At 32.8% G+C, this 27,264-nt stretch overlaps 3 protein-coding genes across 19 annotated transcripts; 2 read left to right on the top strand and 1 right to left on the bottom strand.

Annotated features, from left to right (window-relative positions):
• The first annotated feature begins 586 nt into the window (after positions 1–586).
• Positions 587–2,490, top strand: mRpL10 (mitochondrial ribosomal protein L10). The gene is made up of 3 exons (XM_077441208.1): positions 587–698; positions 817–1,320; positions 1,391–2,490. The coding sequence occupies exons 1-3, from the start codon at positions 680–682 to the stop codon at positions 1,651–1,653; spliced, it is 786 nt and encodes a 261-aa protein (XP_077297334.1). The 5' UTR covers positions 587–679; the 3' UTR covers positions 1,654–2,490.
• On the bottom strand, positions 2,001–5,484 carry LOC143919033 (uncharacterized). Of its 2 annotated transcripts, XM_077441207.1 has the most exons (4): positions 5,235–5,484; positions 4,588–4,778; positions 4,261–4,420; positions 2,322–3,275 (listed from the first exon to the last, which is right to left on the bottom strand). In XM_077441207.1, exons 2-4 carry the CDS (start codon positions 4,656–4,658, stop codon positions 2,523–2,525), a joined length of 984 nt encoding a protein of 327 aa, XP_077297333.1. In that variant the 5' UTR covers positions 4,659–4,778; positions 5,235–5,484; the 3' UTR covers positions 2,322–2,522. The 2 variants fall into 2 exon arrangements, with proteins under 2 accessions (XP_077297331.1, XP_077297333.1); XM_077441205.1 differs by lacking the exon at positions 5,235–5,484 and having other exon boundaries at positions 2,001–3,275; positions 4,261–4,423.
• On the top strand, positions 5,237–27,264 carry JhI-21 (Juvenile hormone Inducible-21). 16 transcript variants are annotated; one of them, XM_077441192.1, is made up of 9 exons: positions 5,246–5,494; positions 7,726–7,849; positions 12,063–12,546; positions 17,281–17,579; positions 22,789–22,914; positions 23,744–23,885; positions 25,121–25,244; positions 26,176–26,376; positions 26,453–27,264. In XM_077441192.1, exons 3-9 carry the CDS (start codon positions 12,401–12,403, stop codon positions 26,852–26,854), a joined length of 1,440 nt encoding a protein of 479 aa, XP_077297318.1. In that variant the 5' UTR covers positions 5,246–5,494; positions 7,726–7,849; positions 12,063–12,400; the 3' UTR covers positions 26,855–27,264. The 16 variants fall into 16 exon arrangements, with proteins under 16 accessions (XP_077297327.1, XP_077297318.1, XP_077297328.1 ...); XM_077441196.1 differs by having other exon boundaries at positions 5,256–5,498; XM_077441201.1 differs by lacking the exon at positions 12,063–12,546 and having other exon boundaries at positions 5,237–5,494.

The raw sequence follows: 27,264 nt of genomic DNA, 5'->3' as shown, positions 1-27,264 counted from the left end.
TGGAGGATCCAAGTAAAAGGCCAAAGTCGTTTCACAGCATTTATTGATGATTAAGGAGATACACGCACTGGCAGTACTCCGTCCAGAATGTCTTGATATCACCTAAGTACCGCCTTATAACGGGTCGGTCGCTCAAGGCATCCGGTTACTTCCCTATTGTTTAGGCATTTACCTGGATATGTATTCCCACGACACCCAGTCCCACGGTATCGGTCACTTCTGCGAAGGGACCAATAACAACCAATTCGGTGGCCATTGTTTAGCCTACATGCACTTATAACGGTCACACAGTCTGAGGCTGAAGCGGAGCTCCTCAAAAAAGTGGTCGTTTCGATTCTTTGATCGTAATGTAAAGGAACTTCAAATAAAATTGAGAACTCCATATAAAAATAAATTGACATAGAAATAAAAAATATACAGATCATGTTTTACAAATAATGATGTCAACCCAAAACTTGGATATTGAAATAAAAATAAATATTAAATCTATTATATAATTAATATAGCATAAAAAAACGTTTTTATTTGTTTTTAAATAAAAATGATTACAATTGCATTTTAAAATTCATTATACCATGATCGGAACGAATTTATGCATCTTTAGACCAAATCGTATTTCTCATCTGACAGTAGTTTGTCAATTGAGTTTTCCTCGTTTTCGTTTAATATAAAAATAATCATGTCATTTTTTCAAAGAGGTTAACTTTCTTTTGTTTATTTTAATTACTTGTGATTTTTTAATCTCTTCATACCATTCATGATTTTTTCAATCTCTTCATACCATTCATGATTTATAGGTTATGTAAACTGTTTCAGGTCTCCTCCAATTGAAATCTCCTTTTGCCGAGATTAAGCGTTTCCGTAGTAAAATAGATCTCAAAAGACCGAGAAGACCACATTTCTACAAACAAACGTATTTGGATATCTCGGAACCTAAATATCCATCATTCAAATATATGCCTATGGCATTTCAGTGCAAAAAATTAAAAGTATCAAAAAATAGAGACATAGAAAACCCCTTCGAGACAATTCTAGCCAAAGAGTGCGCCAATTGGTTTAATCACTCGAAAATGGTCGCTTTCATACACACAAACTCGATTCCGTCGTATGACAAATTCAAAACTATGGTAGCTCTGAAAAAGGAAAACATGTACTTGCGAACTTATGGCAAAAAAATCGTAAGCATGGCAGTTACGGATACGCCGTTCGAAAGCGTGCTCAAACTATTTGTTTCGCAAAGTCAGATCATATTTTCAGAAGAGGTGAAAGCCGCCGTACTTTCTAAGATTCTCCGGAAGACGCCCCAATTTATATTAATGGGTATGTGTACTTGTTTATGTAAAAGAACATTATGTAAGAATGAATTTTTAACCATTTGTTATTCTTTCAGCTGCCATTATTGATGGACGTCTTGTATCCAGAAATGAATTTGTCGAATACAGCGAATACCCATCGTTGGATATCATGAGATCGAAATTATGTAATGTCCTACAAAGTAGCGGAGTGAACCTTGTCAGTCAAATGACCCAACATCAGTCGTCTCTTGTTAATAATTTGGATGAGTATGTCAGAATGAAACAGTCCGAAGATGATAGTAAAAAAAATAGTACAGATTCACAGACACCAGATGTAGAATCAGTACCGGAGTCGTAGATTGTAGCTTTCTTCTTTAATCTTAATACAATAAGTTTTGAAATCTAGTATTTCAAATATATGTATGTCGACAAATTAGTAAGACATAATAAATTAATTGAAATATTTTTATTTACTTTTACTATTTACCTTTTCAACATACATATGTATAATACTTACTTAATATGAGTTTGCACTTACATTTGTGTTCCAAACTGCGTGAATACTTTGAGATTTTGCGAAATGCTATGAACAAATTGGAAATCAATTGCAAAGTCCAAAGAGATGTTCTGAATAAAATGCTTCAGTTCTTCAATGGCTTCTATTAAATTTGATCTGTTTGGTTTTTTTTTTTTTTATTTATTCTTGACTTTGAATGGTAAATGTTTTTCTTTTTAAATAAGTTATTGTTTACTTTGAAGGTGAAGGGGGAAGATAATACCTATGTATTTTTTTTAGCACAAATAGATTTTGGTTAATAACCAAAAAAGTTATGATCACAGTTCTGGTTTTTGTCTGAATGTATGATTAATATACATATACATACATATCTTCTGAGACGATGTTAGCGAATGCATCAACTAAACTTATATGAAGCTTTGAATCACTCTTTTTTTTTCATTTCTGGTAAGAAGGTTAATATGAAATTGAGGTTAAGATAGATGATAATGAAATTAAAACAACGTGATGCGTACAATTTTTGTGATAATGCAGAGATCACAGATTCATTTTTATTAGTATCCAAAAATGTATAAAAATAGCATAAGTACATACAAAATTTCAACACTTCACCTATTTATTCTAATGAAATAAATATCACATTGTTTTTAATTAATTACATATCACAATGTGCAACCTATTGAACTAGTTTTCTTTGGTCATCGTCGAATTTATGATTTAAACAAACCAGCGAGACGAGTTAAAGCAACAGCCGCTTCGACCTCTTCTCGTGCGTGGACAAAACCGACACCTTGATTTCTGAAATCGAAAGCTTTATCGTACGGATCGTCTATCTTCGAATCGTTGCAGCAGTCTTGTAAAGTATACTCGGATGTTTTGTTCCGACAAAGTATTTCATTATTGTCAAATTTGGAATTCTTGGTCCGATTCGGCAACCAAGTGACATAATTGCTCTGCCGAGGTTGAAATTTTGCAGCGCTCTCGAGCCACTTGCTCAAAAGAACTGGCTGCTGATTGACATCCGGTAGCTTGGACACAACTATATCATTCAGCTCTTTCGTTTTAAGTCCATTTAAGTATTTCTCCATGATGTGGCTTTTGTACTTGTTTATCGAGTGTGCTGACATGGCGTGTTTGCACTCTTCAGTTGTGGAACTCACATGGTAACATTGAGGTTTAAGACTAGCAGCCATTTCAGACTTGAAGCGCTTTATGAAAGTTGATTCAGTCTTTGGACACCTCGAAGTGTAGCAGTGGTCGGGTTTTAGATGTTCATCTATGCTCTCAGGACTTCCAGGTTCCGTCTCTTCCCATATACTGTCTTCGGAGCATATACTGAATTGCTCTACATTGCCTCGGGCTGTGGTGTTGTATGTTTTGATTAAGTGAGCCCATGTTTTCTTCGCGCGTTCACTGCTTGCGTTTTTCAACTTTCTTCTCCAATTGGCAAACCAATTACAAATCTGAAATTTGAAAAATAATTATAAAAATAAATTGTATTTTCAATATTAATAATAATAGTTCATATAGTCAATCTTTTCTAAGACTTCGATTTCATTTTATAAGCATGTTGAGTATTAATACTACAAAAGAGTGAAATTTCCTTTGTTAAAATTTGTTTATATCTTTTTACAAGGTTTTTTATATTAAGTTCTTCACTAACAAAGAATATAAATAAGGTCAGTATTTAAGACAACCTTTTCCTACAGTAATCATTTTTAAAATTTAACTCAATAGATATTTTAATGTATAATTTGTAAAAACTCTCAAATTATATATGTTGTTTCAAGACTTTCAGGAAATTATTATATGTATAATATATCAAAAGATTATTTTTTTTGTATTGCTATTTATTTTTAGTAACGTACTTTTTAGATAATTCTTTTGTTAAGAGGGCTGTACACCCGAAACCTTAATTTTGTTGCCGTTCCTTTCTTCGATATACATATATATTGATAGAATGCGACAATATATATCAATATATATATATTGAGTGAATGCGACAGTTTCGCTTCGACCAGATAATACGTATTTTAAATCGACAAAATCGAGGTTTCGTATTCTCCCATTTTCTCCTCCAAAACTGGACCAATTTAAAAAAAAAAATCGTCATCAGTATGAGAAAGATATTGTCTGTTCAACTATGCGCGTATTTTTTTTTTAAATCGACCGTTAAATAAGCACGCTGGACTCATTTCGTGGGTGTAAAAAAGAGGCGATTTTATAGATGTTTGGCGGCTCCTAGCTCCTATAAAAATAACTAATCAAAAAAAATAAAACGATAGATGCATCCTAATGGTGGATATCCATAGCATATTAAAAAATAATTTCTCTAGTGCCATAATTGAGGAAGGGAGAAGTGTAATACGTTTGTATGGACAAGGCGCTGGTGTCCAGCCCTCTTAATACTATATCAAAAATTACTGCTCTAATGTATTTGTAATTTACCTGTATATAAGTCAGTCCAGTTTCAATTGCTAAACGCTTCTTCTCATCTCTATTTGGATATGGATTTTCTCTTCTACGCACGAGCCATTCTTTTAAAAATCTCTTTATTTCTGGTGTGAACAATCTCTTGACCGTTTTCTGTCCTATGCCCGAAGATTTTCTACTGAAAAAACAATAAACACTATCCAATTAGAATATCTTTTTCAGATCTCTGTTTGTCTCCAACGAATTAAACACAAGTACTAACAATGGAAATGAAAGACGCCAAACATGTTTCGGACAAAAAACGAGGATAGACTATAATTAGAATGCAACTTCTGCGCATACCTTGTAAATCTCTTATTCCTTGCGGGTCGCGTCGACTTTCCACTCATCGTCTTTTTCGAATTTGGATCCATACTTGATACTGATTAAATGCGCAACAGTCTAACTATCATGTTTGGTCTGCAGAAGGTTTAGACGAAGATGCTAACGAGAAGACAGCGCGTCGACGATTAAACTTCGCAGCAGGGGATGGACTGTAACAAGACAGACATAAAATAATACGAAAAAAATTAAAAGACGCTTATAAATAGACAACGGAAAAAGCGAAAGCCAAAAACGGAACAAAGAAGCTTTTTTCAGCTCAAGTCGCCATTGCAACAATGAAATTGGAATGTCCTGACGCAGTAACATGAAAGAGACTACTCATAAAGCAATGTTCCACTGAAAATTGATACACGTCTCACATTTTACAGTTCACTTTAATATTTATAACAAACAATGGATACTGCGCGGCATTTATGTGTTGCGTTTTAAATTGTCCCAAATGTGTCGATGTGTGTACTAGAAAGTGATTTACATCTTATTCTATGTATGTTTTGGGTTTGATGTTTGCAAAATTACACGTAAGGTTTTCAATCGTTTGTTGTTGTTAGCATGTTATTGTTAGATTTGTTATTGTTGTGTTTTTCGTATTATCATTGTTGACTCACGTGTCGTGTGCAGGTGCAGCTAGTGTGACAGTATCGCTGTTTGTGTGTGCCAGAAGTTGGAGTGTGCTATGGATGATGATGACGCCGCTTGAACGGAGACTAAGATCACATCCAAGAGATGCCGCCAGTTGTTTAGCGAGGTGCATCATTGAATTCTCTGAATCATCAGCAGTCGCGTTATTTCTGGAGGAGGACTCCCGCCACTGCTCGTGTTCCATTCCACTTTTCAGCATTCTGATGTGTTGTCGTCACTGAAAACGGTAGGTGAGTTTGAAGAAACGCTAATTGTATATACGTCACGTTTCATCGAAATAGCGCAGTACTATTCTCTAGCAGAAAAAAATAGCAAATGTGTGCTATGCATTTTAATTCGATTAAAATTTGTAACATTATTTTATGCATATAAACTTACCCTATCAAATATAATTACATTTATATTATAAATGTACAACACTAGTACATTTATAATATAAATGTACCAGTGTTGTACCCGATGAGATATCATCGCATGGGTGTTGGCATATTAAGTTATCAAATAAAATTAATGATTCCGAAGACTTGTTTTAAAAACATACCTCTTCTATACTTTGTATATAAAATAATTATTTTGAATAAAAACAATAATTTTATTTTACTACCGCCATCTATGTTTAAATCTAATAAACAAAAGATTGATAAACATCAACGACTATCTCGGCGGGCAGATATCAAACGCGTCTTGCACGATATTTTTGCACCATCGTAATGGCGGAGGATCCATTTACTTATATTGATGATCAAAATGAGCAATATGGCAAAGTATGAAAACGATCGGATAAGAAGCAAGCTTTTTCCTGAATTGTAATCGTAAGTGAAACGTAAAGGAGGTATGTAATAAATTAAAATATGTGTCGCCGGTCATGAGTTCGATCCCCACGCGGTCAAATTTTTTAAAATACCTTTTAAATATATTTAATTTAATTGTTTAATACGAAAAACAGGTAAAAACTACCTACCTATCTACATGTTAACAATATAAAATACCAATAGAAAAATTAATTAAATACATTTTCAATAGATGGCGGTAAATTCTCAGCCAAGCGGAAAGATTGGCATCGATTAGTATATATAGAAGTTGTTTTCTTTTGTTATTATATCATCGTCTACGTTTTAGCAGTGACGTACATACATATGTGTGTGGGATTGGTATGAATGAGAATATTTTAAGTTGGCAGACCTGGTGTCGCTTTGCGCGTCACTCGCTGGTCGAGCCCGAAGCGAAGACATTAAACGAGTTCCGTAAAGACTTTGACTTTGAATATCCTCCCGCACACATTCATGGATCCCATATGTACATATAACGAATCGAAACAACTATTACAGTACGGCGAGCGTTATCTCAGGCAGCCAGAAAGACAGACACACAAACAGAGTAGCGATATTATATGTATATTTGATATGGTGATAGGGATTCCAGGGTATATTTATAAATTATAACGTAAAAAAATAATACTAAAGATGCCCCAAATGTTTTGTGCAGGTATCATATAATATCGTTATTCTGTGTGTGTATCTGAGATAACGCTCGCTGTACTATAATAGTCTTTTCGATTCGACATACATATGCATGTCAAAGCTAAAAATGCCAACAAAACGTACGAATGTTTGCTACCAATGTTTCCTCTAGGATAATAGAAGTCTCTGAGCATTTAACGCCATCTATTGAACATGTATTTAATTAATTTTTCTATTGGTGTTTTATATTGTTTATATGTACATATGTAGGTAAGTAGTTTTACCATATTTTTTCATATCAAACAATTAAATATAAATATAAACACAATAAATTAATATACCAAAACCCATGCGATGATATTTCATCGGGTACAACACTAGTAATAATATATTTAGAAATTCATGAATTACAAAAAACAATTAGTGTCTGTAATTATATTGAAATATATAATATTTTAAGTAATAATTACATCGAAAACTTTCTTCATTGCATGACTGCAGAAATAGGTCACCAGACAACTGAACGCATGACAAAAAAACATGAGTATTTTATCATTTATTTTATTTGTATTACATACTATTCCAAACTTTTTGCGGGTTGTGTTCTGTGGTCTATGTATATGTAAGTCCACATGGCACTGTGTGAAATTGTCGCTGTGTTCAGTTGTCGTGTGTTCTCTTGTCATGCGTTTGGTTGTCACGGAGCCGCAAAAATGGTATTGGAAATATCTGCAAATTCGTAAAACAATTTAAAAAAAAGTGGTGGTTTAACGTTAAGGAAAGTATGTAGAGCATTGATTTCTTGAAGTTTGTGAATCAAGTGAACTTGAGACTTTAATTTTAAGTGCAATTGATGTAATCTATAAAAAATTTGAAAACAAATTTTAATTATTTGTTTTGCTTATGCTTTTGTGAGTTATCCTTATCATCGGTATCCGAGGCGGTTTTCTTTGTCTTAGAATGCCCTTTATGTTTTTTTCATTGTTTAATGAACCAGTCTGCTTTGTTGACTTCTGGCAACTGTGAGGATTTCAATGGATGCATTTATGTACATAGAAAAGGCAGGATGAATGGAAAAGGCCTTCGTTCGCCAAACACAATGAATGATCGACTAATAAGATGTAAGTAAAATCAATCTACAAAAAAGTATACGCGAAACGTAATTTGCGCACTTCTTATTTTCAATTCAGAACAGGTTCACGGTCGTGAACCATGTTTGTATGTATTTATACGAATCATTTTTTACGAATATTGGAATACCTACTTAAAATTGACTTTTGCCACTGAATTGATAACATTTTAGAACTGCAACAATTTCGTATTAGCAATTCAGTAGTATCTAACTTCTAGCGTGATAGCAAGCGTTTTGCACAACTTGCATAAATTTTCTACCGGTGTCGTATTACGAATGAAAACTAGTTCCACGGAGGCGACACGCGTACTCAAGTTTTCCGTGAAAATAGCCATTCAACTTTCTCGGCCAAGGTTGTTCAGCTCGCAATCAGTTTCGAATAAAGTTGAACACAGAAGCAGTTTCCTTTTCGCTAGGTGTGACGAATTTTCGCGTGAATATACCCACACACACCACGAACCCTCACAAAGTAACAAAGACCAAAATAAATATTAGTGAAATATATTCAACAGTCACTAATCAGTGAGTATATTCTAACCTCAAAATGCATGTATATAATTCAGATCAGTTTGTATACTAATTAATTTCAGATGACCGGTAGTGTATGGTTGATTTAATGTGTACGATTTTCCACGACAAATGCTCGTTTTGGCAACAGTCCTTTTCACTCACCTGGCAAGAGTCGCATAATAGACTGTGCTTTGAAAAATATAGCTGTTTCTTTCTAACTATTGCCGTGTCGTATGTAGCTGTCGCCTTTTAGCTCGTTTTAAAAGCGCCTCTCGCTCTATTGCACGTGCGTACTACGCTAGTTCGATGCATCTCAATCGGTTCCTTGTTTATTTATATGTAATTTATTTATACAATCGTAAACATCATATGTAAACATATTTCAATGTCGTCGGATAATTTCGATAATGTTTTTTTTCTATTGCGCAAATCAAACAGTATAATCTATTTGTGTTGACCCTTGGATAACAATAACAAAAGTATATATTACAAAATTCGGAACAGAGAGTGTATTTTGATTTGAATTTGAATTTTACGCCAATTTTTTTCCTCAATTGCATTATTCGAGATCAGTGGCGTTTAACTAGAAAAATTTGGGCCCCACATGCAAATATTAACAAAAGGCCCCGTTTAGTATTTTTTTTAGATTGTGGCTATTTGAAGGTACTATATCTGCAAATTATTGGCTATTTGCAAGTACAATATCTGCGAATTATTGGCTATTTGCAGGTACTATATCTGCGACAGGCGCAAAGCCTTCTGCGCATCCGCGTGAACTGTCACTGTCAGCGTGTTTACTGTTAAAATTTTGTTTTAAACCTCTTAAAATTTAGTTCGAACTCGTAAAGTGATGTAGGGTAAAAAATGAAATCCAAATTAGTTAATATTATTAATTGTTAGAAAATTATTATCATATACAACGTATAATATCTACATACAAGTACAAGCCGCGAACTAGCTAAATGATATGAATCTATTATAATAACGTGCGAAATTTATTTACTTCATGTATAATGAACGATTGATTAAACAAGTCTAGCATACATTAAATGTAAGAAATTATAATCGGATTATAAGTTCACACGCATGCGCAGAAGGCTTTGCCCCTGTCGCAGATATAGTACCTGCAAATAGCCAATAATTCGCAGATATAATACCTGCAAATAGCCACAACAATTTTTTAATAAAATTAAATTGATTATTTTAATTAAAAGTTTGTTCGATTGTTTCGACGCTTTCTTCAGTTCTTCGTTGATTTTTCACTTAAAATTGGTGAAGTTTTGGAAATATTGTTATTGAATGCTTCATGTTGTTTCATTTTTATTTTCTGTGCTCCACTCAGTGTTTCTTTCAAACTATCCATTTTGGATTATTGTAATTAATTTATTTTACAAGAGATTTATTTATTAACACTCAATTTTATTCGTACATTTAAAATTCAAATTCATGTTTGAAAAAAAAACACTAGTACATCACGTTATCGAATATTTTGTTTAAAATAAAATAACTATCCGAAAATCTCGAACGAAACCACACGTATCTCCAGCGTTTCTGAAAAAAAACTGGAGATCACAATACACAAATGAAACGAAAATATTTTATTAACCATTTTTTTTAATTTCAACATCGTTTTTAACATTAATTTTTATTTCATCATAGATCATTATTATTGTAAACAGTCCTTATTATTGTAATATAACGGGAAACTATTAAATGTCGTGAGTAGAAGTTCAAAATCTTTAAAATTCGACACAAAGTGTTGCGTATCAAATTTAGAGTATTAAATTTTCTTACTATTAATACTAATAAAAAATTAACTAAAACTATTTCTTCTTATTATAAGTCATATGGATAAATTTTACGACATCCAATATTTTTGTTTGAAAAATGTCTAGTACATATTTTCATTTAAAAACTTTTCCAGCCCCTAAATATAAAAGGCCCGCATGCACCGCATGCTCGTGCGGCATAGTAATTATGCGCCTGTTCGAGATACATCATGCGTACTGTTTATGATGAAATCAAATTATCACGTTATATAAACATTTGAATGATAGCGTGATAGTTAATTTGTGTATGATGTTTTCAGTTTTTAAAATTTATTATTTAATATGCATACATACATATATTCATTATTTATGGTGATTTATGGATACAAACAATATTTGATCTCCATTCAATTCAAATAGAAATTGCAATTATTGCGATGTAAAGTAATTCTCTAAAGTCTAAGCAACTGGAAAGTTCAGAGTATTGAAATTATATACATAATTAGAAGTAAACGTTCCATAATCTAGATATTGCACTTATTTATTATATGTATATCAATTTTTCCTTAAAATCAAATGTAATGCCTTTAAAATTAAATTCTAATTAATGTGTTTAATGTTTTTATATAAATAACACATTTTATCATTTTAAAAATTTAAAAACATTTCATCATTTTAACTGATTTGAAACTATCTTTGGAATGGCGCTTATTTTATACGAATCTTTAAGTCACTATTTACTTATGTAATATGAAAAATATCTACGCTCGTTAGTATATTAACACATTATAATAAAAAATTTAAATAAGATGTCTAAAATATAAAATTAGCATATAACGCTTTTTTTATGGACGATTTAACATTCATTACATAAGAGAATATTTGCAAACGAATTAATAATATTTTTTCCTTCAACGAAATCAGATTATTATCCAGAATTCGGCGGGTCAATATCGTTTAGATAGCGAATACAAGTGCGTGTAAATTTTATTGTTATTAAAATAAAGCAGCCACTATCAGCTCATTGCGATAACTTTAAATATAAAATAAGACAGAATGAACATTTCAATGTTTTAGCTCAACTATTGAAAAACACATGAAATACACACATGACCATAGAACTCGAAAGATTTCATCTAATTGATCATCAGCTTTTGGACATCTCCTATTATATATAATTTTGGAGTTTATCTTCTATGTTTATCTCCTGCTCGTACGGTTCCTTTTTCGAATGGCTCCTATTCCAAGAGCTATTCGACTTCTTAATGAAATCGTTGCGGCGATCGAGTCTGAATGTGATATTTTCCATTTTAGTGAGCGTAAATTGTCGGATATTATTCTAACCTGGCAGTCTGGCAGTCTGGTATTCTAGTCTGGTAGTCTGCGCTCAGCATTGCTTTCATGATTGATCGTGATTTATGAGTGGAATTTTGATTTAATATTTTATATTTGGGCCTCAAAGGCATATCTTGTATATGCAGTTGGTTCTTATTTATTGGAACTGGCTGTAGGTGCAAGACATTCCTTATGTTATATTTTATATTTGATATTTTTACGTTATCTGCTACTATTTTTTATGATTATGTATAAATGTATTTTTATCTGTGTATTTATATACATATGTTTATATTTATTTTTCTTTCTCTTTCTTCTTTTATAAGACATTCCCTTCTTTGTTGATATTTAATAATAATTTGTAATTATTATTATTATTATTATCCGCTATTATATAGCTTATTATTTTTATGATTGTGTTAAATGTGTTTTTTGTGTATATGTTTTGTTTTTGTCATGTCTAATTCCTTTAGTTATTATTTTCTTTCTTTTCTGTTATATTTTTGACCATTGTGGCGCATTAGAAATTCCAGTAATGCTACAATGGGCCAAACTTTAAATAAATAAATCTCCAATCTACATACACAGATAGACGACAATTCTCCAAACCAAAAACATTTTATAACTTACAATTTCACTGAAGTTGGAGAGCCACTGGCATAGCGACGTTTCTGTAGTGAAGGAAAAGCTCGTGTCTGGCAAAGCACATGGTGTTGGAAGTGAAGCCGGCGTGCACGTGCGTCAGATAAAACAACCCCATATCTTTCGCAAACCCCCTAAAAACATGACGTTGAGGGTTGACGTCGACGTGACAGTTCGTCGACTCGTGTAAATCGACGGTTACGTGTATTATTTTGCAAAAAATCGAGGTTTTTTGGAGGAAATCGAGAGTTTGTGCGTGTGTGTGAGTGACGCGAACCGTTGCTATGGGGGATGAGGTGGAGAAAGTTGCTGACGAAAAGGTGGAGTTGAAGAGGAAGATCACCCTGATGAATGGGGTGGCCATCATCGTTGGAACTATCATCGGATCCGGTATCTTCATATCGCCCACTGGGGTTTTCGTCTACACGCAGTGAGTTTATTTTGAGAAGCTTCTCAATTACGTATACTTTTTCATTGGTTTATTTTACTTTAATGTCAATGTATAGTATAATAGGAAAAAATCGCTCGGAAAACTATTTAATTGAATGGATTGAGACTTGTTTGTTTTGGCGGCAAATCTACCGGTGTTTGGTTATTTGATGTTTCTTAAAAGTGCGACGAAGTTTTGATTGAACCATTTTCGCGATTCCCCCAATTTAAAAAGTTAGGGTTGTGCTAAATTTTGTTGTATTTAAATTTATAATTTACTAGTTGTTTTACCCGGCTTCGCTCAGTATTTGTAAAATAAACAGCGTAAACATGGCGAATCTAATAGTAAATATTCATTTGGTTTTTTATTAAATTTATTTGAATCGAAAAAAATATAATATTCAACCAATTGAACTGTCTTCATAGAAACTTTGTATTGTTTACGAAGTTCCCAATTAAAGATACTTACATACATACATACATACATATATACATTCTTACATACAAAGTCTCTTATATATGTATATATTAGAAAAAGTTAATATTAGATTATTTAAAAGTTAGCAAAGTTATATATTAGATTATTATTACTTTTGTTATTTTGGTTACATGTTTTAATTAGAAATTTGCTATTAAATAAATAAATAAATTATTAAGGAGGAATTATTTAATGATACATATATCAGTTTCAAATTTCAAGTTTCAACGCTGATTTTTGGTATGAAATTTTATTTACATTCACCAGAAATTCTCTTTTCATTATTAAAATAAAAATGTGGCAATCAAAAAATACATATTATATAATATGATACAATAAACCATACATATAAATTTATGTATTTTAGCAATCTGAGACGAAACTGCGATTGAAATATAAAAAATCCAAGTTAGGGTTGTGCCTATTTTTTTTTATCTATATACTAAATTTAAAGTCGACTTGATCCAAATATTATAAGTGCACGTAAAATTGACAAAAATTTACATACATTGTTAAACATTAATTTTTTTTTTAAATCAGGGCTGTGGAGTTGGAGTCGCTAAAAATCAACCGACTCTGACTCCTTTTTATTATTTTCTTTATTATGGTATGTGTCAACTAGAGTCTCCAATTTTATTGAAGTAAATCCACTAATAAATTTAAATTTAATAATTTATTTATCAAAAGCACGAATTTGAATTACATTATAAATACAATAGTTGAATTGCGGGTATTTTGATTTGTTGCCGACAAAATTGATTGTTTCTTCTGTCTCATACTTTTTTCTATTCTCATTTTTTTGAAAATCGCTATTATTTTTATTACAAACAATTTATTACATTAGCAAGAAAAGTCGATCTTACTAAAATCGCTGAAAATTGGACTCCGACTCCGATAAAATGTTGAGTCGGAGTCGGAGTCGGTAAATTTTGAATCGATAGATATACCTATAGTTATATAATATAAAAATATATAGATATATAATATAAAATTTGAATGTATGTAGTATAGCCCTGGTGTTAATAAAATTACTATAGATAATTATTCACCTTTGCATATAATATGTACATATATTGCATAAAAATTTCTTGTGAAAATATTTGTTCTATCGCTCAGAATATGTAATAAGTTTGATTAATAAGCTACCTGTTGATTTGGTGTAATGACCAAAAAAAAAAAACAAAGATATAGATAAGCTACATATGTTGTGTATTATATACTATAAAAGAGCCAAAACAAAAAATATTCATATTTTCCGCAAGATACAGTATCATTGAATTTACAAAAAAACATGGTTTACGTTTCATACGTGAAAAATAAACTGATGCAACTTTTCACGAAAATTACTCACTCCGAAATGTTCAAAATACATTTATTCAAAAATTTGTTGATGCAGGAATTTAAAACTTTCCCATATATGTATCTATCTGTAATATGATACTATTCACATGTGCTTATTGTTGTTGTGTTTTGGATTTATAAACATTTTCTTAATAGTCTCATTTTTTATGAACCTTGGGTAGATATTTCAAGTATTGAAAGCAACAAATTTTATTATACATACATACATATATTGATTTAAATAAAAACTGAAAAATTTCAGGCAATTTAAATGAGCTACTTATATCGATTGCATCACTACAAAAGTTATTCATATAAGCAGCTTACGGTCTACCTTGCGTGTTATATTATTTCGATTACAACCCAACCTCGCAATTTGACACTAAACAGCTACCATTTATAGATGTATAATATAATAAAATTCTAATCACATCTAAAAGGACACGACAATTTCGACAGCATTTGTAACGAGACACAAAATGATCTATAAATTAAATTAATGATGAAACTTAAATGTATAATCAAACTAAGTTACTCAATGCATCGTCGAAAATCTTAAATCGACCGAACGTTCTTGATCTTGGCTCAAATTTAAACTGAACTATTTTTATCGGGAGTACAGATTATTCAAAACCCACTCATTTTACAAAAGTCTGTTAGTATACATATGTGTTACAGTTCAAGTGTTCACTCCTGTTCGTTTATGAACATACTAGTTTGTTTATACATGAACTATTGGTTTGAGTTAACGTTATCACAGGCAAAAGCTATCTTCAAATAAACTCACCAGGTGTTGCATGAAACTTTTAGCTGTCAAAACCTTTGAGATGTCAAAACGTCAAGTATTTAAAAGAGAAATCCTATGGAAACCGCGTTACGTTGCTATAATTCTTATTTCTTTAATATTAAAAAGGTTAATTGGATTATTAGTCACATTGCGATGGTCACAAAGACAATTTTTGCTATGAAAACCGCGAATGCGGAATATTTGGCATTCGAGTTTTCGTTAGTATGATGGACTTTTCGGCTGCCAGATGTTCCGTTATAGAGATTTTAGCGAATTATGGGGGAGCGCTTTGTGACCAATGATCACCGAACCATTAAACATATTGCAACTCAGGATAAGTATTCATATGCATATACATACAGGATGGAACACACGATTGAGGACACTTATGTCTGTGCATGAACTAACCCGTTTGTCAATAACAGTTTATGCATGAACTAACTACATAGTTTGTCAATAACGGTTTGTACATAAACTAACTAGCGTGTCAATTTGTTCTTTTGTGTACACTTAATGTGCAGACATACAGAGTGGTATGTGGCACTTGTTTTGCACAAAAAATAACCGCTGAATTGCCTAGTCTGTGCCGTCGTGATCGTCTCAAAACTCATCCCTGGAGTTTATACAGTGATATCTAGTCACCGGAGCCTGAGGGGGCCGTGTATTGTTCAAAGGTTGTAAATGCGTTGTTAAAGGTTTGCCGAACAATGGATAGCACTGTGACTATCCTACCTCTAGACTGATATCTTATCCTTGTATTGACATAGGTTTGAAAGTGATCGATAACGGTGATTCTTATATTTGAAGAAATGTAGGAGAACTGTTGAAATAATAAAATGATATGAATTAACAACGACATGAAGACTCGTCCATTCACTTATGGAAACAACGAGCAGGTTTATGCCGTACGATTCAGGGTGTTCTTATCAAAAAATTGGTCGGTTTGGTGCATATATGAACAAAGTAGTATCTTCATGAAATAACGGAATGCACATTTGGACTGTAACATACATATGTACATAATATAATGGAAATACGAACCGTCTACGTTTGACTCTTTCGTGTTAGGTATCGGAAAAAAAAGATCTTTGATAACCATGATAACTTATGATCAAGTGATGCCCTTATCATTCTTATCCTGCTCGGTTAATATTATAATTATAACCACTCGATCTTAAATCGAACCTTAATACCCAATATTTCTTAATTATAGCCGTATCCACATTAGTAGACTTAAGCTATGATTCGGTGGATTTGCAAATAACAATACACCGTTCCATCAGTGTTCAAAGCAAGAGAGCATATAAGAATGGTTTTTAGCAATAGTGCCCCTTTTAGTAACCATTGCACCGATTAATAGCCGCCCTTTACTCATTAGTAAAGCGCGGATAGAGAGCGTGCTTTTTCCATGAATCGGGGCGGTTTGGCTCTATTTACAAAGCTATAGTGCAAAAAAAAAGGTTCGGCGAACCTTTAACAATGCATTTACAACAATTAAATAATGAACGGCGCGCTCTGGGTCCGCTTTTTACTCATTAGTAAAGAGCGGACAAACTTTGCGCCGTTCATTGTTCGTCGTGCTTTGTTCATTTTTATGATGAACCTTTTTTTATGCTCTTTAGCTTTGTAGTTTGCCCTGTTTCCTAGAAAATAGACCCAAAACGCCCTGTTTCCTGGAAAAAGCACGCCTCCGGTCCTACCTCTACTCATTAGATCTTTAAAATGATGTATTTATCATAAAGTTTGTTACCCTAACAATACTTGGGAGGGTAATAATTTATTACTAATAAACAACATATTACACTTTCAATTTCATTATTAACTTCTATGTACATGAATTCGCCACATTTTCGACCACACCTTATTTGTAAACGTTCAAATTATCTAACTTACAAAGTGGGTATATAATTTGCACACTTGCATTTACGCCTGGATGATTTTAACCTTTGTTAATTTATGTGTATGTATGTATATGTAAGGGCTACCTGTTGAATTCAACATTGTCGACGGTCCAGACAATAGAACTTACCTGCCCGTTCCGCACGTCGATTTATCTACAATCGCAAAACATTCAAGGCTGAAAACGTGGACCGAGTTCTAATTCATCGTTTTTTAATGTTTATTTTCAGATCCGTAGGATTTTCATTGATAATATGGGCCTTGTCTGGAGTGATGTCGACGCTGGGTGCCCTCTGCTATTCGGAATTGGGTACTTCCATCACGAGATCTGGCGGTGATTACGCCTATATTTACGTGGCATTTGGACCTCTACCTGCTTTTTTGAGATTGTGGATAGCCCTGCTCATAATTAGACCTACGACCCATGCTATAGTAGCCCTGACATTCGCCCAGTATGCTTCCAAACCCTTTTTTCCCGAGTGTGATCCGCCCGAGGATGCCGTCAGGCTATTAGCGGCCGTGTGCCTTTGTAAGTACATAAAACAATTTTTTACTATCGAATTATTCGCTTTAATGTATTGGATATCTTTTTGTACCCTAGGGATAAATATGTCTTCGTTTGAGTGTATTTCGAATGCATTCAGGGGGATAATGATTATCTGTGTACATACTTAATGTTTATCTATATTGCTAGGGCATACCCTTACCTAGGATAGATAAATATAAACTTAGTTAGTAAAACCAAATATGCTTTAATGTTGTATCGTTAATAGAACGAAAAAAGGTGAATTTATAGAGGGTATATGTACATACATACATATGTACATTAGGCCTGAGTGAAAAATGATAATTTTGGTTTTTCATTGATGGTCCTAGTGGAAAATTAACGTCGTATCAAGAGAATGTGAAATAAAAAAAATCAGTGATTTTAAACAATGTCCTGAGCCTCGAACTATTAATATCGTCGAAATTTTCGAAAAAGTGGGCTTCTTCATATAGGTATGTATTAACAGTAATCTATGTCAGTTTAAATGAGTCATTTATATATTCCATCCGATGTAGAATGACATTTAGGCACGTACGTTTTGGCTGATTAATATATACGGAAAATACGTTTTGGCTGATTAACGAGAATTTAAAGTCTACATTTCGCCCGAAACGCACATTTCCAACATTTCGCACAGACGCGCTCACAATGGGTATTTGTATGGGGGAAGCGTTCTTTTTTCCAGAAAATCGTATTTTTTCATGTTCCTGCCATTAATTTGAAAATTAAAGTCATTGAGAGCTTTTGTGGGTACATGCTTTTAATTTGAATACAAAAATTTCCGAAAAATTATGAATTTTTACAAATATAAGGAAGCCAAATGACATGAATTACCGGGTTTGGTGCAAACGATCGAAAAGCGCCAGACAGATTGAACCACAGATTAACTGAATGGCTGCTTTAAACGCAATTCTCGACTTCACGAATGAAAAATTGCACATCAAATGACGAGTAACCTTTCGATGTGCACAGATGCAACTATTAAAATGGTAATTATTAAAATTGAGTTGGATCTTTCTGGCGAGTTTTTAATAATTTAATAAGGAAAATTCGGAACTTAAGTATCAGAAGCACAGAACGTATACAGGGTAGGTATGTCGGGACTTCGGGTAGATTTCGCTTAGTGTAAGTGCGAGCAGTGCGCACGCATAAGGTACACGTGTCGTTTATCTGTGGTTCAGTCTGTCTGGCGTAGAGGTAGGATAGTCACAGTGCTATCTATTGTTCCATTGTTGTAAATCCTTTGTAAAAAAGGTTCGGCAAACTTTTAACAATGCATTTACAACCTTTGAACAGTACGCGGCACCTTCTGGGTCCGGTGACTAGTCTGGCGCTTTTCGATCGTTTGCACCGCATCGTGAATTACCATAAAACAGGTAATTTTGACCTCCTTACATTTCATAAAATTCGGATATTTTTCGGTATTTTTCTGTATTCAAATCAAAGGTGTATACCGAAGACAGCTTTCAACGACTTTTATTTTCAAAATATCGGCAGGAACATGAAAAAAAAGACGATTTCCCCATTCAAAGACGCGCTTTGTAACGGTTACTTTCGGGTGAAGCGGCGACTTTGAATTCTCGTTAATCAGCCAAAACTAATCATTATTTACATTAATGACTGATTTAAACTTAAATACATTACGGTTATACTGTAAAATCTTAAATATTCTAGAAAAAGAGAGAGATAAAAACCTACTTTTTGAAGGCATTGTTTAAAATCAATAAATTATTTTATTTTATTTAACGTTCATATAACGTATGTATATACATTATATAACTTTATGTTTATATAACGTAGATATAGTTGATATGACTATAATTTTTCACATCGATGAAAATCGAAAATTCGCGATTTTTGCTCCGACCTACATACATACATATGTACGTAGTTGTATATACATATAATGATTAAAAAGACAAACTTTGGATAAAGAATACTATTTATATTTAGAATCAGTATTTATCATGCTTTAAAATTGATTAAGATGACGTTTCAAATCTTGAGACAAAAGCTCTATCAACATAAATATATAGTTGTATATGTATTGTCGATAATAACTACATACATATGTAGATCAAGTGTTTTTGCGATAAATTAAAAGTTACAGTTTCTTTTGCTTTCCATTATTGGAAATATTTAGGTTTCTCATCATTATCTTCTATTATAAAATATGGATGTTTGTTTGCTTATCTACTATGCAAATCTTCAGCCATCAATTTATTTAGACCAACCGAAATTGGTATTCTGTAATCATTGTTGGTTGGTAAATTTTTGGAAATACATAACTATGTATACACAGCTTATGCCTATTTCATAGTCGTTGAACCAACTACTATTATAAGCAGCTTTTCAATTGAATTTAATTGAATCTTCAGAGCATCGGCTAATCACTTTCCAATTGAATCAAGCTTTATGCACCGATCTTTCAAAAGACGCAAGATTATACAGCTTGCAACCAAACAACCGTGAAACTTTTCAACGCAGATGATCGATGATAGCCGTTCTCAGTATGACTCGAAAATAATCAACCCATCGTTTACGGACATAGTTCATTGCTTTCGTGACTCGTTAACGGACGTGTCATATTTTATGCACCACTCGTTACGGTCACGACATCGGATGAGATGTCCTAAATTACGTTAAAAACTAAAACGGTATAGTGTCGTCAATCTTAAAGACAGCATTGGAACCGGTGTTCAAAAAAAATCCCTAAAATGTTCGATTGACGATACACATCCATACATAGGAGGGTTGATATTAATGATTGTAAGGTACACGCGAACGCATCATTGCCATGGGCATTGACAAATTCGCCCCAAAATGTAATAACAAAAAAAAAAAATCAAATTTGTTGTCTTGCAAGTTATGAAAATAAAAGAAAACGTGTGACACGCGACGCCACTGAAACGTTGTTTATCATTTTTGATAGGCATATTTTAAAATGCACCTTTCAAAAGTCTCCCGGGGTTTCTCGGAAGGATAAAACGACCGTCTTCTTCCATGTAAATAAATAATAAAAAAAGAAGATTTAAAAAAGTGCATTCATCCAAAGAAATATTTGTACAACACTATAAGTCTACAACTGTATTTACTTTGGTGAGTTTTTGTTGCACTGTGCATGTATGCACTTACGCATGCGTACAAATAAACCGTCATGTGTGTAACGTATGAGTTATGACGTTAACATAATCTAATATAATTTTATCAGTTCGTATCTACTACTTAAAGCCATTCAAACGAACTAGAAATAATATCCTTTATGAATATATGTATGTATGTGTAGGCCGTGGTGTCACCCCAATTTTAGAACAACGGGTTTCCAATTTTTTTTCCAACCAACTATTATGTGAAAATTTAAATTTAAATTAAAATAAATATAAATTTAAATTTTTACGTAATAATGACTTGGATGAAATGTTTTCTTATATATTACTTGAATGTTATAATTAGAGGTAGGATAGCCAAGAGGCCGCTCATTGTTCCATTGTTGTAAATCCTTTGTAAAAAAGGTTCAGCAAACCTTTAACAATGCATTTACAACATTTGAACAATACGCGGCACGCTCTGGGTCCGGGCTTTATTTATAATATTTCAAATGATTATTTATGTAAATCCACTAGCTGTTAAATTTGAATTCAATAGTGTACATAATTAGATTTTTTTACGTTGCCAATCTTAATTTTTGACACTCTCAGTTTTCCACAGAGCTTGAAATTTTAAAATTTCAAAACTAAAGTAAAATGAATTTTAAAATCAAACCGTATATGTACATACATATAAAATAACCTTTAGAAGCATAAAACGTTCAAATATGTATGTATACTTTTATAACATACTCAAAAATATTAATATTTTAAATTAATTAAAGAATTGATTAATTTCAATTATGTATGTAAATAATATATAATTTATGAATTATATTATTTACAATTTGGTGTAAATCTACATTATTTTTTACCAAGCTTCTCTTTGACTTTTACTAGAAAGAACGATTTCAAATAAGGATTTAAATTGTGGCTGCCACTGAAAAACGTTAATTATAATACAAAAATGAATGTGCCTTCACCCAATGAATATAATTTGCCGAGTACAAATGTTGAGTTTATAAAGTAGAGCCTTGGCGCTATAATCTAAAATTTTGTAGGGCCTTTGGCGCTCTAATCATAAAGTGCTTTTGGCGCATCGAGCGGTGCCCCAAATAATTTGGCGCCCTCGGGCGGCGCCCGACCTAGCCCCCCCCTAAAACCGGCACTGATTCTTACCCTAGTAAGCAGAAACGGGAATTATAGCAACGTTGTAATGTAGTTTCCATTGGATTTCACCTATAAATACTTAGCGTTTTGACATCTTAAAAGTTTTGACAGCTAAAAGTGTCATGCGATACCCGGTGGGTCTATTTTTGATGACAGTTTTTGACTGTTAACACTCAAACTAAAATCCGTCCGTGTATGAACAAACTAGTATGTTCATACAATACATAATACTTGGATTGTAACAACATATTTTTCCACACCTGGGGAGTTTATAGGTTGTTTTATGATGTGGATAAGATTCTACAGCGATTTACGACGATGTAATTTGTTCCAAGACAAATCTGTTAGAGGAAAATTTTATCAATACATTTAACTTCATCTATGTAGCTTCGACTTAAACAATTCGCGGCCAATATAACAGATTCTAGATACATGTTTTATATTTGGGTCAAAACGATAGTGAACTTGCATTTGTTGCACGATTGCGAATGATAGTAATCTACATACATATTATGTATTATGTTCAAACACCATAGTTATTATCGCCGTAGATTAACATGTCATTTTTATGTTTCTCATTAGTGGGTATGTTTTGCGCAAAAAATTAACTTTGGGTGCGCATCGAAATTAGCACAAATTAAAACATGTCATCCTTGAGCACAATTGTCCTGGTGATTAATTGATGTACGGCGTTGACTTCTTGACCATATTTAATTAATATAACTGCGATTAATACTCGTAACATTAATTAACGATTGTTCACTTTTAGCCCCCCGTAATATGTACAGTAGTATCGCGTATCCTATTACGAAATTTCTCAATGAATAATAATATGCATGGGAACTTGACTGTTGTTTGTCAAGTTCATTGTGTTTTCAATAGTGGTGAGATTTAATTGATACATAAAATAGATGATGAATCATTTTCATATGCAGGTTTACTGACGGCCATCAACTGTTTGAGCGTGAGATGGACCATGAGGATTCAAGATGTTTTTACAGCGTCAAAACTAATCGCTTTGATCATTATTGTCTTAGCTGGAATGTACCACATGGCGACAGGTGGGTTTTATTTTTATTTTATTTTTAATTTATACCAGGAAGAACCCCAATGTGCCTTCCTGGCCAGAAAAATTGTATATTTGATACAAATATTACTAGTATTATACAAAGTATATAAATACGGGTCTACCTCACGGGACCGAAAGTGAAACGCCTGAAAACGCAAATATCGGAAGGCAAAGATCGAAAATCGAAAGATAAAGAAAAGGGTCTCTCCCCCCGTCGTACATACTCACTTAATTTGCGTGAGCAGGATACAACAGGAACAAGAGGAACAGGCTTTTCCTCCCGTATCCTGCGCGCGCACATTAAACAAGGCTGTATGACAAAAAGAGAGATAATTTCACCGCATGCCACTCATATATGTATATTATATATACATAGTACCGTTTACCATGCACCCTTTTTTTTTGACCTTTCGACTTAAGATCTTTCGGTTTTCAATCTTTGCCTTCCAATATTTGCGTTTTCGGGCGTTTCACTTTCGGTCCCGTGAGGGAGACCGACCAGGAAGAACCCCAATGTGCCTTCCTGGCCAGAAAAATTGTATATTTGATACAAATATGGTTTGTAGCATTTTATACAATTCGGCGAAATTCGAGATTGCTGAAAACTCGAGATTTTGCAAGAAAATGGGTAAGGTTGCCAGTTTTTTGGAACCGTTTCAAATGAAAATCACACAAATTGGCAAACTTTGATAGGAAACGATCGACCTGGAGTCACAAATCCAAGGTCTGGCCGGTAGAAACCAGTGGGATTATATGCTAACCACTAGTCTATTCTGCTGGTTTATTCATTGGAAAGTTGATTGAATTTGGTGTGTTTTCAGGACATCTTGAAAACTTTGAAGGTGCTTTCGAAGGTGACTACAGTCTTTCCAATATAGCTTTGGCTTTTAATTCTGGTCTGTTTGCGTTTGGCGGATGGCATTATCTCAATTTTGTCACCGAAGAGCTTCAGGATCCATACAAGTGAGTGAAAGCTTTGCATATACATACTCGTACATACATACATAAATAAATTGAATTTTCTGTAAACCAATCAATGCTGCTTCCTGCCGGGTGGTTTAATTAAATTTTCTTGCACGTTTGTCGCATGAAATTGGCAAATTCGATTTAAGACTTGCCCCTCTTTGCTTATACGATATGAACAGAATTATATAGAAAATAATTTTATATTAAAATGCATAGTAATTTTTACAATAAAATTATTTAACTCTAGTAATATGTATATGTATCTAGTCAAAATATAATTCATTTTTTCTGATTCTTAACAAAGAGGTAACCTTTGAAATAGATTATAGAGCTTCAGACAATATATAAAAGGTACAGAATTTTTCGTTCTGAGAAAAGTTCTTAGAGAAATTGGCATAGTAAAGCAAAAGCACGTTTTTGATATCTTTTCTTATTTCAGCGATAATATTAGGGAAATAAAAAATTCTTTTCAAAGCTGGATCTTCATAAACAAAAAAGTGACACCTTACGTATAAGACATATTTATACACAAGACTAATCATTTTTAATAATATCAGTAAACTCAAAAGATATGGACTTAGTCGTGATGAATAGCCACTAATTGTGGTCGACAAACACCACTTTTATACAGAAAAATAGGTCGAGGGCTTTCGAAATACGAAGAGTTGAAGAGAGCGAGATAGAGAACTTAAGCGAAAAGCTATCCCTAGAGGCAACAAGTGGTACTCGCCCACCCTGGCGAATACAATAGTAGAGAAACGTTTACTCCGAGCAAACTCTTTCATACATACATATATATAATCTATGACGACGTCAATTCTACCGTCTATCATAGTTAATGGATTGACTCGATATACGATAACGCTATAAATAGTCATAAAAATTCGAACATTTCAAAAGAACTTTCTAGAAAACTCGCAAATATATGCGTTACACATACCACCCCTACACGATACATATGTATGAGTGTTGAACGAGGGTTACGGAACGTCTTTGTGTTACACGTCTGTTTAAAAGCTCTCTCGCGTATTTCCAATGAGGGTTCCGAGATAAAAGGTTTCCACCATCTATTTCTCTCGAGATTTATGTTGGCGTTTATTTAATTCCGGGTGTTGCCTTCTCCGTTCACGCTTCCGACCAATCAACCACTTGTACGGCCTCCTACGATTGATACTAATGAATGTGCTTATTTTATAATTGACCTACATATATTGTATCTTCAATGGTTTCAGAAATCTGCCAAGGGCAATTTGGATCGCCATGCCCACAGTGACTGCTATATACGTGCTGGCTAATATGGCGTACTTTGCCGTTATATCAAAAATTGAAATGTTGGGATCAACGGTTGTTGCTGTGGTATGTATTTGAATTTCATTAGGCATGAGCATTTCAATTAGCATATTGTAATTTAATTCAATTGTTTATAAAAGGATCATGTTATAATCTAAATTATATCATATTAGTGTTGTGCCTTCAGAAAGGAATTTCAACGGGTGACTTCAGAAAGAAATTAATACACGAATTAAAATAAAGTTATATATAATATTTATAGTGGTTTTACCCAGCTTCGCTCGGTATTTGTAATATAAACCGCTTAAACATGGCTAATGTAATAGTAAACATTTGATTAAATTTATTTAAATAGTTTTATTTTATTTAAATTTATTTGAATATTCATTTGTTTTTTTATTAAATTGAATTTCGCTAATTGGATTATTAGTCACATTGCGATCGCCCAGAAGACAATTTTTGCCATGAAAATCGCGAATACGGAATATTTGGCACTCCAGTTCTCGTTAGTATGATGGACTTTACAGTATTCAGATGTTCCGTTATAGAGATTTTGGTGACTTTTGGCCGAGCGCTTTGTGACCAATAATCACCGAACCGTTTATAAGTATCTGTCATATAAAATCAAAATTTTAATTCAAAAAGGTTGATATGTTTGAAGTTTCAGCTAAAAATTGAAAAGATGATATACATATATATATACTAAATCGGTATAATGGATATAATATATTGGTACGCTGAAATTATCAGAATATGAAATACAACTTCTATCACTGAAATTAAAATATATTAAATTTTTTATCAAATGCATAGTAATGAGTATTACTATAATTAAATTTCAAACAAAAAATAATCAAAGGTCATTTTTGTCATAAAGATTAATTTCAAATTTTTCAATGTTTTTAATTAATTATCAAAACATTATATAAAATTACGAATACAATAATATTGTAAAAGATATATTAACAAACTAATCAGTTTGATTTTAAAATTTTAGACTTTTGGACAAAAAATGTTCGGAAATGCTTATTGGGCGATACCAGTGTTTGTGGCATTGTCAACGTTTGGCGGAGTCAATGGCAATTTGTTTACATCGGCAAGACTTTTCATGACTGGTGCACAAGAAGGTCACTTGCCAGATATCTTCTCGTTGATCCACATCAAAAGAATGACTCCTGTTCCATCTTTGATGTTTACAGTGAGTTTTGAAATTATAATCATACTATTTGCATAGTTGAAATCGTTTTAATGATATCGAATGTTTTCTGTTTCAGTGCTTCATATCACTTTTGATGCTGTTCAACAGTAATGTCATAGTATTGATCAATTACTTTTCACAGATTCTATGGTTTTCGATTGGTTTGAGCATAGTGGGAATGTTGTGGTTGCGCAAAACGAGACCTGACTTGCCGAGGCCAATTCGAGTCAACACATTCCTACCCGTAACGTTCTTATTATGCGTTGCATTTATGGTGATAATTCCTGCTATAGCTGAACCGATGAACACGGTCATAGGTATCGGAATAGTAGCTTCCGGAATACCCGTTTATTATGTGTGTATCAAATGGAAGAAGCCGGAATCGTACTCCCGTTTCTCGGAGGCGACTATGTCGTCCGTTCAAAAGATCTTAAACTGTACATTTGTCGAGGGTGGAGAAAAATTGTGCAACAATTGAATTCTCAAAGCATGTGTACATTCCAAGAATAAATCAATACAATTTTTTTTTTTTTGTAAAATGTATTCTGATACTCGAAATATTATGAAAAAATAAAAATACAATAGTCATCTCATGAGCTATAAGAAACTTGCTGATGTTATAAATGTTGTATAAGTATTATCAATGTCTTTATTTTTAAACATAATGAATAATGACTCTTATCGAAGACTTGTATGACAACTTCTTATTTATTATACAATGTATGTTATATGATATAAAAATATGAACAATGAAAAAAAGTCGTTTCATTTTTAATTAAATTCGCTTGAATTCCTGATGATTGTTGTAAAATAAAAATACACAACAATTTGACACAATGACTATTAAATTTTACAACTTAATATAACATTAAAAACGCAATCATACGA

Source organism: Arctopsyche grandis, chromosome 11, assembly GCF_051622035.1.
Source record: "Arctopsyche grandis isolate Sample6627 chromosome 11, ASM5162203v2, whole genome shotgun sequence".
NCBI classification, from domain to species: Eukaryota; Metazoa; Arthropoda; class Insecta; order Trichoptera; family Hydropsychidae; genus Arctopsyche; species Arctopsyche grandis.
Note: the sequence above shows the minus strand (reverse complement) of the source record. Positions and strands in the feature narration are given on the sequence as shown.

Bases quoted from the DNA above. Each gene is read 5' to 3' on its own strand.
- JhI-21 (XM_077441192.1), top strand. From the start codon at position 12,401: ATGGGGGATGAGGTGGAGAAAGTTGCTGACGAAAAGGTGGAGTTGAAG. The intron at 12,547-17,280 runs GTGAGTTTATTT...GTTTATTTTCAG, and splicing joins GGGGTTTTCGTCTACACGCA to ATCCGTAGGATTTTCATTGA. The intron at 17,580-22,788 runs GTAAGTACATAA...TTTCATATGCAG, and splicing joins ATTAGCGGCCGTGTGCCTTT to GTTTACTGACGGCCATCAAC.
- LOC143919033 (XM_077441205.1), bottom strand. From the start codon at position 4,658: ATGGATCCAAATTCGAAAAAGACGATGAGTGGAAAGTCGACGCGACCC. The intron at 4,424-4,587 runs GTATGCGCAGAA...TTGTTTTTTCAG, and splicing joins AGGAATAAGAGATTTACAAG to TAGAAAATCTTCGGGCATAG. The intron at 3,276-4,260 runs GTAAATTACAAA...TTCAAATTTCAG, and splicing joins CTGGACTGACTTATATACAG to ATTTGTAATTGGTTTGCCAA.
- mRpL10 (XM_077441208.1), top strand. The intron at 1,321-1,390 runs GTATGTGTACTT...TTATTCTTTCAG, and splicing joins GCCCCAATTTATATTAATGG to CTGCCATTATTGATGGACGT.